The following is an 11,620-nucleotide window of genomic DNA, read 5'->3' on the forward strand; positions in this document are numbered from 1 at the left end:
TTTATTAAATTTAAAACATTTTACATATATATTTTTTTCTTGACAAATTGATTTTTAAATAAATCTGCTTGCTATATCTTCCAATCAAAATAGTCTTCTTATGTTTTAGTGTGAGCAATGAAGAGGCCTTTTGATGAATTTCATTAATTTTAAAACAAAATATTGGTTGTGAGCCTGAGCCTTTAATGGCTGTACTAATCCCAGTCCTTCGGAGGCAGAGGCAGGCGGATCTCTGTGAGATTGAGACCACAGACTTCCAGGCGAGCTGGAACTAGTGAGACCCTGTCAAAAAAAAAAACAAAACACAAAACAAACAAAAAATATACAGAAAATTAAAAAGTACCTTTTAAAGAAAAAGAACTGGATTGGTATCCCTGTCTTTTAATGAACTTTTCCTATTTGGAATTGTGTGCGTATAAAAGAGAAAACCAGCACTTGCTAAATGACAGAAACACAACTGCCTCCTCAATATGCCCTGGAATGGTAAGTAGACTGGTCCATGTATTCCTCAGAGTCCATCACTGTCATCATCACCATGGTCCTGGGCTTTTGGTGGTCTTCTATTTTCTGTTTATGTTTAGTAGCTCTTTACCAAAATGAGAAAACCAAAAGAAAATGGTATGCATATTAATATGTGCATACGGTAGTGTATGAACCTAGGGGCCACCGACCTGGTATTTTCTTAGATGTGCAGTCAGATTTATTCATCATTCCCTCCTGACCCTCTCAGTGTTTTTCAATCAGCCTAAAATATAGACTATGCAAAACCAAAAAATACAAAGGACAGGAAAAAAAAAGAAAAAAAGAAAATCCTCACCTGCACTTGATTCTATTGCCAACTTGCTATTAATAATTTTTGAATATATGAATTACATTAATACTTCACATTACATATATGAAGTCAAATTACACTAACTTAGCTGATGACAACTTCAAACCTTACTCCCAGTACACATCCCAAAAAATTTATTCTGTAAAAACAATACTTTTTTTGTTGTTGTTTTTGATTTTTTTTTTTACAGTAAACTTTTCAACTACAAACCTCGTATACGTGAAAGATGTTTGAAGGACAAGCATAACAGGATTGATAAAACCCAAATTGACTAAACGTGTTTTCACAATATAAGCTGGCATAAAAATAAATAAAATTCTCTATTATCACAATAGCAACAATAATGTATACATAGTAATGGTTTGCAGATGAATATTAGCTATTCTAACACTAGTTCCAAAACAAAAAGAAAAGTTTATTTTAAAAGTCTACGGTTACAGTCAATGCTTTGCCTGGTTTCCCATGGGGCTGCTGCTGATCTCAGCTTTGAGTGTAAAGTGATCATCTTGAGTGATTAGCTCAAATCATATTGGCATTGAGAAAAAATAAATCTTTGCCTTTATTTTGGTATAACACAAAAGACTCACTAACTTCACATATATGAACTCAGTTTGTGTACATAACAACATGAGTTTTAAGAAGTGTAAGTTGTCAACTAGCTATTTCTAATACAGAATAGATACTGTACAATATGGTTAAATTTTACAGATGGCCTCAAAACTGAAAGACAATTTTAATTTCATCTTTAATATACCAATAGTATGTATCTAGGAATTGGTTCTTGGGTTCTGCTAGAGAGCAAATTCCATTCTTAAGCATTGTGTTGCACGGTCATCTAAAAGAATGTGAATTACTACTTAACTGAGTATTTGATAATGGTGCGGTAAAGGCAGGAAGATGATGGCCAGAACTGCCTTGGTAAATGATCCTAGAACGGAGAATTCTGTGCAAAATCTTGATAATTCTTAGTGGTTAAGGACAACTTCATGCAACCAAATAACATGAACTTAAATCAATAACCTTAAAAAAGGTTAAAATGTCTCCCCCCTCCAAAAAAAGAACAAAGAGGAATGTGAATAATGTGCACACAAACTGGGGTTCTGTCATGACAACAAAGACTATGTGTTGGTTCATATCAAATTCAAGAATTCAGAAAATCAAACATTTAACCTTCTTGTGGTTTCTCTCAATGTGCAGCATTCATTACGGTAGTTAGGTCTGTAAAAAAAACAAAGAAAACAAGCCTTTAGATGAGTCAGGGCACTAGCAACAAAAGCTATGCACACCCATGGGCTGTGTTACTGTTTTTACCTATCAAAAGGTAAAAATGTTATTTTTAGTATTCTGCTTTAAGAAAACGTCACAAAGTGAACTTTGTAGTAGGTATGTACTCTTCACCCCTCAGGGAAATGTCTATTTCTGATATACACCAAGTCACTAGAGAAAGATATAATCTCTTGGACTACGTTGTCAGGAAGAAGTTGGTAAAGTGCATAAAATTTAAAATTACACAGAGTACACAGAGATTATTCTTCAAAATACATACAACTTATTTACTTATGGCATATGTGGCTTAAAGAAGTACCAGAGTTAACAAAATCAGTATGTCTAGTCTCAAGACTATGTGCTTTTGAAAAAAGACAGAAAAGATGAAACAGAGGAAGCTTAGATTTCTTCTAACATTTCTGTGGCATATATGGGACAAAGATAAGATATTCCTGTTCATAAAAGAATTAAACATTTTTTACATTTATTTTTATGTGTACCTGTTGTGTGTGCATACATGCAGAGCACATGTAGAGGTGAGAGGACAACTTGTAGGAGTCAGTTCTCTCCTTCTACCCTGTGGACTCGGGATCAAACTCAGGTCAGCAGGCTTGGTGGCAAGTGCTTTTGCAGGCCCCATAATTACATTTTAATTTAGATTCCACTTTAAATTGTATCGGTTATATTTCCCCAAGAAGATGCTATTTTTGTTTTCCTCCTCATTAATCTAAATATAATAACCCCATTTAGTTCTCATGAGATGGACAAAAGGGGGATCTTGTGTCATTCATTCATTCATATATATATATTATATATATTACACTTACAGTATACAAACAATTATAGGACCTTCAAAAGGGAAAAAGCTACCAAGCCTACCATTCCCTTAAGATGGTAGAAATATATTTCTTAGCCTTCTCTGTCTTTACCAAAATGAGAAAGCTGATCTTAAAACAAAAAAAAAATCACATCTACAATCTGTGAACTTGAAAAATATAGTGCCTATTAACTCTTAATTATTCATTAAGAAAATAAAACATTAGATCTAAGATGATACTCAGACAGAAACTTTGGAGGACTCTCCTCCCTTGGAAAGAAGAAAATACCCAAACAATGAAAAATTGTTAATCAACTAAAGAAATCTTTTTCAGCAACATCTTTTATTAATATTAACCACTCAGTTCACATTAAAGAATGTATTCTGAACAGATCTGACAGGAGTCTCAGACTATTAACACCTTTTTTTGTTCTTAACCAAGGTGCTATTAAACGGGTGCTTGTAGAAGCAAATTATAAAGTCTATGACTTTTTTTGGTCTTAAAAAATTTACTATTTTTATTTTATGTACATGCATGTATTGCTTGCATGTAGATAAGTGCACCCATGTCGTGCAATGAACATGGAGGACAGAAGAGACTGTCAGATCCCCTGGAACTGGAGTTACACAGTTGTTAGCTGCCATGTGGGTGCTGGGAATTGAACCCAGGTCTTCTGCAAGAACAGTCAGTGTTCTTAACTGCTGAACCATCTCTCCAGCTGCCCCCTCCCCCTTTTGGTCTTTTTGAGACAAGGTCTCCCAGTAGCCCCAGCTAGCCTGGAATTCACTATGTAGACCAGGTTGGCCCCAAACTCACAAAGATCTGCCTACCTCTGCCTCCCCAGTGCTGGGATTAAAGCCATGCACCACCATGCCCCACATAAAGTCTATGACTTTTAAACGGCTATTATCATTACTGTATTCATACCTATATATTTTAATTCATGATGGTACAGATATTATTCTGGACGTGGTACTTTGAGTATCTGTCAAGCCTGAAGCCTCCTCTGCATAAAGAGCAGACATGGTGCTCAAGCCCCACTGGTACCTTCTGTGCCACACACAGCTATGCCAGCTAACATCTGAAGAATCCAATCAGATTCCACTTTGAGGTATGTGAATAGGAGGCACACTGAAAGGCTACAGGATGGCAGCAAAGCTGAAGGATGCCCAGAGCATGGCAGGCAGACATCATAAGGACCTTTCTCATGAAGCACCATTTTTCTGTGACAAAAATTTGATATTATGATTTGGATATTTGGTAAGTTAAACAGTTCTTAAAAGAAATATAAATGGCTAATAAGTAGTGAAAAAATGCTTAACATTGTTAGCCATCAGTGAAATCAAATCAAAACTACATTGAAGTGCCTTCTCACCCCAGAAGAAATAGCTATCATCAAGAAAACATCAGTGCTCACTTCAGCAGCACATACATTAAAATTGGAATAATATAGAGATCAGCATGGCCCCTTTGCAAGGATGACATCAAATTCATGAAGTGTTCCTTATTTTTACTTGATAGGCCTTAACAGATATGACAGAACGCATGAAATCTGGTGGGAGGAGGCTATATGAAGTACAGGTTAAGGGAAGGAGTCTAAATATGATTAAGATACATGAAACATATGGAAATTTAATAAAATATATGTTTGGAAAAATAGAAAATAAACAAATACTGGCATGAATACAGGTGGAAGAAGGAACCTATGCGTTGTTGATGGAAATGTAAACTAGCATAGCTACTGTGGAATCAGTATGGAGGTTCTTCAAATAACTAAAAATAGAGGCTTAAGAGATGGCTGAGAGGGAAAAATCTTGCTGCTCAAGCATGAGGTCCTGTGTTCAGATCCCCAGCATCATTAAAAGCTGGGCATAACAGTTCATATCTGTAATGCCAGAACTCATGCCAGGGAGGAAAAGAAAGGCAGGGGGCTCACTGGTCAGCCAGGCTAGCTAGCAAAAACTGTGGGCTCTAGGTTCAATGAGAGACCTTGTCTTTAAAAAGGGGGAAGGGATGATAGGAGAGGACTTTCAATATTGACCTTTGGTATATACACATACACACAAAATTTCACAACAAAAAAATACCAACAATTAAAAACAGAACTATCACTGATCCTGCAAAAACTCCTGGATATATTCCAAAAGAATCCAAGTCTACCATACAATAGAGGCACCTGCACACCAATGTTTATCGTGGAACTAGTCACCAACAGTCTAGTGATGGAATCAGGCTAAGTGCCTATGAATGGATAAAGAAAATATCACACACATTCTAGTTTTATTCAGTCAGAAGAATGAAACTATGTTGTGTGCAGAAAAATGGATAAAACTAGAGATCATGTACTAAATAAGATAAACCACACTTAGAAAGACAAAACAGCTGGGCGTGGTGGTGCATGCCTTTAATCCCAGCACTCGGGAGGCAGAGGCAGGTGGATCTCTGTGAGTTCAAGGCCAGCCTGGTCTACATAGTGAGTTCCAGGACAGCTGGGGCTACTGGGAGATCATGTCTCAAAAAAAGACTGAAAAAAAAAAAAAAAACCAACCAAAAAAAAAAAAAAAAAAAAAAAAAAAACCAACAAAAAAAAAAAAAAAAAAAGAAAGACAAAACATATTTTCTCTCATATGTAGATTTTAGATTTAAAATACAAAATGAAAGTAGACGGGGTTCTATTTGGGAAGAGGAAGAAGCTGAGCTGAGGTGGGAGGGGGACAAGGAGGGTCAGGGTGGTGGGGTAAGTATGACTGTATATACACATGTATGAAAACTTCATAATGAAACCCATATTGTATAACCAATACACACTAGTAAAAACTTTAGTATTTGACATTTTGTAAAAATAATTAAAAAACTTTTAAAATTATTTTTATTTTATGTGTATACATGTATTGCCTGCATGTAGGTCAAGTGCACCCATGTTGTGCAATGCCTGCGGAGGACAGAAGAAGCTATCGGATCCCCTGGAACTGGAGTTACAGACAGTTGTTAGCTGCCATGTGGGTGCTGGGATTTGAACCCGGGTCTTCTGAAAGAATAGCCAGCATTCATAACTGCTGAGCCATCTCTCCAGCCCAAAAAATAAAATAAAAATTTTAAAAAAGGGGTCAGCAGTGGTGGCGCACACCTTTAACCCCAGAACTCAGGAGGCAGAGGCAGGTAGATCTCTGTGAGATAGAGGCCAGCCTGGTCTACATAAAAAAAAGAAAAAAGAAAGTGACTTACTAATTCATAGGAAAAAAATTGATCATATTTGTTGTCAGTGACAAAATTTAAAGGGAAAATTATAATTTTTGAATCCTCTATAATTTGAAAGCTTCTTTACATTTAAATAATTCTAAAGAAAAGACAATATTTTAAAAAATGATTAAAATATAATGAAATAATCAGTATTTATGAAAGACCCAAAAAAGTTGGTAAACCGATAATTTCTAAACAAGTAAAAGCTATTTGAAGTGCCAGATAGTCCAAAGGATTTTACAGGACCAGAATATGAAAAGCTCAGGTTCTGCCCTAGTTAGCCTCAACTGTCAACTTGATACAAACTAGTCACCTGAGAAGGGAATCTCCATTGAAAGACTTCCCATCTCAGATATCATGTAGTAAGTAGCCAGTGGCCCTGTCTGTGAGAGATTGTCTTTACTGATAAATGATGTGGGAAGGTCCAACCCACTGTAGGTGGAACCATCCCTAGGCTGCATTAGAAAGCTAGCTGAGGATGAGTCAGTGAGCAAGCAGAGCTCCTCCATGGTTTCTGCTTCAAGATCCTGCCTTGAATTCCTGCCCTGACTTCTATCAGTGATGGATTGTGATCTGGTGTAAACCAAATGAATGAACTCTTTCCTTCCCTAGTTTTTTTTTGGGGGGGGTATCTGTTTGTTTGTTTTTGAGACAGCGTCTTCCTGTAGCTCCGCCTGGTCTGTAACTTGCTGTGTAGACCAGGCTGGCCTCAATCTCACAGAGATCCACTTGCCTTTGCCTCCTAAGTGCTGGGATTAAAGCACAGAAACTAGCAGACTTGCTTATATACTAATGAGCTGAGAAAGAAATCAGGAAAAACTCATTCATAATAGCTCTAAAAACTATCTAGGAATAAATGTAATCAAGAAAGTCGAAGACTTTTACAATGAAAACTTTTAAGACACTGAAGAAACTAGGCACTAAGGATAGAAGGATCGCCTATGCTCATGGATTGGCGGCATCAATATTGTGAAAATGGATATATTACTGAATGAACGTGATCTATGTAATCAATGTAATACCCATCAGAATGTCAATGACATTGTTACAGAACTAGAAAACACAATCTTAAAATTCACATGGAAGCACAAAAGACTGCAAAATAGCCAAAGCAATCCTAAACAGAAAGAGTAATACTGGAGACATCACAATACTTGATCTCAAACTACACTACAGAGCTATAGCAACACAAATAGTATGGCATCAAAACAGATATGAAGACAGATGGAACAGAACACGGGACCCAGAAATAAACTCACAGAGCTGCAGCTACTCACAGTTTTTGTTCTTATCAGCATATACTGGGGGAAAAAAGCCTCTTCAATAAATGGTTCTAGGAAAACTGGATATTCATTTGTGAGAGAATGAAACTAGATCTATCTTTCTCACCCTGCACAAAAATCAATTCAAAATGGATCAAAGATCCTCCTGGAGGGGAGGGAATGAGGGGTAGAATTCACCAAAACATATATGCAGGAATGAAAGTTTGAATCAATAAAGAAAATTTTTATCAAAAAGAAAAACATAGGCAAAGCACATCAAGGCACAGGTTAAGGACTTTCTAAAGAAGGCTCTGATAGCATAGAAAATAATCCCAAGAATTGACAAATGGGATTATATGAAATTTTAAAAATCTTCTGTTACAATAAAGGAAAAAGAAGTGGAAAGACAACCTACAGAATGGGGGAAAAATCTTTGCCAACTATATATCTATATATAACAGGGGATTAGTATCTAGAATGTATAAAGAATTATAAAAATTGAACACCAAAAATCCAATTAATAAATTAACACATTTTTTATTACATTGTTATACCCTCACCCCTACCCCAATCAGTTCCCTAGCCCCTAACCTCCTTTGTTATAATTCTAGCTGAATTAAATTCCCTGCCCTCAACCTGCTCATGTGAACTTACAGCAGTGGTGACAGCATGCACAAGACAAGACCCACGCAAACTCAAACCAGATAAAAACCCAGCACAGAAGTGGAGAAATGGGTAAGAAGCCTTATCCTTAGCTGAGGAACTATTGGCAACTGATCACTGATGGGTGAGGGAGAGTTGGTCTTCTTTAAGGGAGTGATGCTAGACCAGGCTCCAGTGGATGGACTCACACTGAGGGATATATGGGGACACAAACTTGACTTGATAGGCCTTAACATATATGACAGAATGTATGAAATCCAGTGGGGAGCTATAGGATACAGATAGGGGAAGACATCTAATATGATCAAAATGTATTATATGAAATGCACAAAACCCAATGAATTATTTTAATGTTATGTGTATGAATGTCATGCCTGCATGTATATAAGTGCACCCATGTCGTATAATGCCCACAGAGGACAGAAGAGGGTGTGTTGGATCCCCTGGAACTGGAGTTACAGACAGTTGTTAGCTGCCATGTGGGTATTGGGATTCAAACCAAGGTCTTCTGCAAGAGCAGTCAGTGCTCTTAACTTTTGAGCCATTTCTCTAGCCCCAAACCCAACTCTCACCTATGGCTCAGGGACCATTGTGGAAGAAGAGGCAGAAAAATTGTAAGAGCCAGGGTTGGTTCATGAACATAGGGAAGCAGAGGCTTTCAGGCTACTGGAAGTTTGCATATATGAACTTGTGGCAATGGTGGCATCGAGCACAAGGACCCATGCCAACTCAAAAAAGGGCCTGGCGGGGGGAGAAATAGGTACCAGGCTGGTCCTAGACTGAGAACCACTGGAGACGGACTGCTCCTGGATGAGGGAGAATATGCCTTACATATGACCTGTAGATGGATTGACTAGACTCCAGTGGATGAATTTACACTAAAGGATATCTGGGTATAAATGCTTGACTGGATAGGATTTAACATGCATGGTGGAATACAAGCCGTTCAGTGGGGGTATGAGGGGGCACGGATGGGGGAGGGGGTCTAAATTTGATTAAGAACTGTTGTATGAAATTACAAAAGTTCAATAAAATTTTTTTAAAAAAATTCAATAAAAGAATCTTTAAAAAATTTTCTGCCCTCTCTGTACCTGTATAGCTAAACATTCGCACTGCTTCCACTTCAAATTAATGACCAATGATCCCAAGTAAGCCCTTACTGCTGCCTGACAATAACCATGTATTTTCAAGTCCATTCACTCTCCTATTCTTCTATTTTAGACCTCTTCAACATTGAAAATTCAACTTTTTCCTGTTCTCACTCAAGTGCTAACCTTGTTTTCTTAGAAACAGAAACAATCACATGAGAATTTTTACAAGATGTCACCCCAAGTATCTACTTACCTGTACCTGAGCCCAAATGCTGTCTTTTCTACTGGTTCCTGAATGATCTATAGCAACCCCTCCCTCGTGATGTGCACTCCACCTCATGCTTTTCTGCCTTCTAAAGGACACATTTTGTGGTAATTCATCTCTTGAACCACTGTTAGAGCACATGTGCTATAAATTCATTTATCAAGAAAAAAGGCCCTTTTCTAGGGGCTAGAGAGATGATTCAGCAGTTAGGAGCACTGGCTATTCTTGCAGAGGACCGGGGTTCAGTTCCCAGCACCCAGATGGTGGCTTACAACCGTCCAGTTCCTGAGAACCTGATACTTTCTTCTAGCCTCCGTGGGTACTGCAGAACATGAGTACACAAAACACTCATACACATAAAGTAAAAGTATTTTTAAAATTTAGGGAAAAAGGGGCCCTTTTGACATTATAGCTTACAATTATTATTTGGAACTGAGTTTAATCTCAGAATATTAGTCTTATGGACTACCATGTTGCATTAGACAGCTACTATAATTAAAAGTAGGTAACTGACCAAAGGAACAGAATAGAGAACCCAGCAGAGACTCACGGCTATGTGACAGATGACTTCAATAAGCTGGTTAAAATGTTTTTTTTTAAAGAAGACAGAAAAATAATAATGATAGAAAAGCAAACAGATGGCTATAATAAAATTAAGAAAGTATGTTTTGCCGGGCATGGTGGCACACACCTTTGATCCCAGCACTCAAGAGGCAAAGGCAGGCAGATCTCTGTGAGTTCAAGGCCAGCCTGGTTTAAATAGTGAGTTCCAGGACAGCTGGGGCTACAGGGAGACCCTGTCTCAAAAAGATCAAAAAAAAAAAAAAAAAAAAAAAAAAAAAAAAAGAGAAAAAAGAAAGTATGTTTTTTAAAAAACACCTGAAAGTGAACAGATAAGCAACAAACACGAAGAAGTCATATGACTGCCCATGTTAGGATCAAAATAAGCAAAGAAAAAAAGCACAATAGGAAAAATAGGCAAACCTGGGAATGAGCATCATGGAGAAAAACACATCTGGTTGGTAAACATGAAAAGAAATTTGATCTTATTGTTAATCTGCAACTTAGAAATACAATTCATACTATAATGACCATTTTACACCCAATATATTAGCAAAAAAGCAGAGCCAGATGATGGCAGACTAATTACAGAGAACTTTTACACACTGCTGATAGGAGTATCAATTGGCCCAACTATGTAAAAACAAAAACAAAAACAAAAACAACCTTGGCATTACATTGTAAAGTTAAAAGTCATATTCCTACAACTTAACACTTTGAGTTCTAGTTGTACATCCAAAGGAAACTTGAGCATGTGTAGGAAACAAAACGAGAAAGCTTGTGGCAACACAGGTCTAAACTGTCCAAAGTTGGAAATACTCAAATGTCCATTAACATCAGATTGGACAATTTGTGACATCTCACACAGCATTATATACACTATATAAGCTGAATATTATACAGTAATGAGAAATGAATAAGGGCTGGCAAGATGGCTCAGTGGGTAAAGGCACTTGCTGCCAAGCCTGATGACCTGAGTTGGATCCTCAGGTAACCACATGGTAGAAAAAGAGAACTGATTCCCTTAAGCTGTCCTCTGATCTCTAAGTAGACGCTATGTGGGCATGAACACGTGCACCCACACACACACCAAATAAACTTAATAAAAAGAAAAATCGGGTTGATGTGATGGCTCAGCAGGTAAAAGTGTTTCTTGCCAAGTCTGATGATCTCAGTTTGATCCCTGGGACCCATATGGTAGAAGAGAACTGACTCCCAAAAGTTGTGCTCTGACCGCCATATGTGCACTATGGCAAGCATGTGTCCGCATATGTATGATACACACACACACACACACACACACACACACACACACAAATTTTTAAAAAGAAAAATGAAGTAAACCTGTTGCTACATATAACCAAATGAATGAATCTTAAATGCACAATGGTGAGCAAATGTCACCATTAAAAAATATCCAGAAACAAGCCAACAAACAGATGTACATGTTAAATATGGGTTAAAAGATGGAACTGAAGCCAGGTGTGGTGGCGCACGCCTGTAGTCCCAGTACTTGGGAGGCAGAGGCAGGCGGATCTCTGAGAGTTCAAGGCCAGCCTGGTCTACATAGTGAGTTCCAGGACAGCTGGGGCTACAGGGAGACCCTGTCTCAAAATGACAAA

The 11,620-nt window shown here is 37.6% G+C and overlaps 2 protein-coding genes and 1 non-coding gene across 3 annotated transcripts in view; 2 read left to right on the forward strand and 1 right to left on the reverse strand.

Moving 5' to 3' along the window:
• Tm6sf1 (transmembrane 6 superfamily member 1) overlaps positions 1 to 8,087 on the forward strand; it is a 34,534-nt gene extending 26,447 nt beyond the window's left edge. Inside the window, exon 10 of the mRNA XM_008844438.3 lies at positions 8,030 to 8,087. Within this exon, the coding sequence (XP_008842660.1) occupies positions 8,030 to 8,038 (9 nt within the window). The 3' untranslated portion in view covers positions 8,039 to 8,087. The remainder of the gene's footprint in view (positions 1 to 8,029) is intronic.
• Hdgfl3 (HDGF like 3) overlaps positions 856 to 11,620 on the reverse strand; it is a 58,977-nt gene continuing 48,212 nt past the window's right edge. The window contains exon 6 of the mRNA XM_008844436.3: positions 856 to 2,050. Coding sequence (XP_008842658.1) covers positions 2,045 to 2,050 — 6 coding nt within the window. The 3' untranslated portion in view covers positions 856 to 2,044. The remainder of the gene's footprint in view (positions 2,051 to 11,620) is intronic.
• On the forward strand, positions 4,326 to 4,428 carry LOC115072277. Its single transcript, XR_003851326.1, has one exon. It is a non-coding gene; the product is annotated as a U6 spliceosomal RNA (small nuclear RNA).

Source organism: Nannospalax galili, unplaced genomic scaffold, assembly GCF_000622305.1.
Source record: "Nannospalax galili isolate Female #2095 unplaced genomic scaffold, S.galili_v1.0 scaffold902, whole genome shotgun sequence".
In the NCBI taxonomy this organism is placed as follows: Eukaryota; Metazoa; Chordata; class Mammalia; order Rodentia; family Spalacidae; genus Nannospalax; species Nannospalax galili.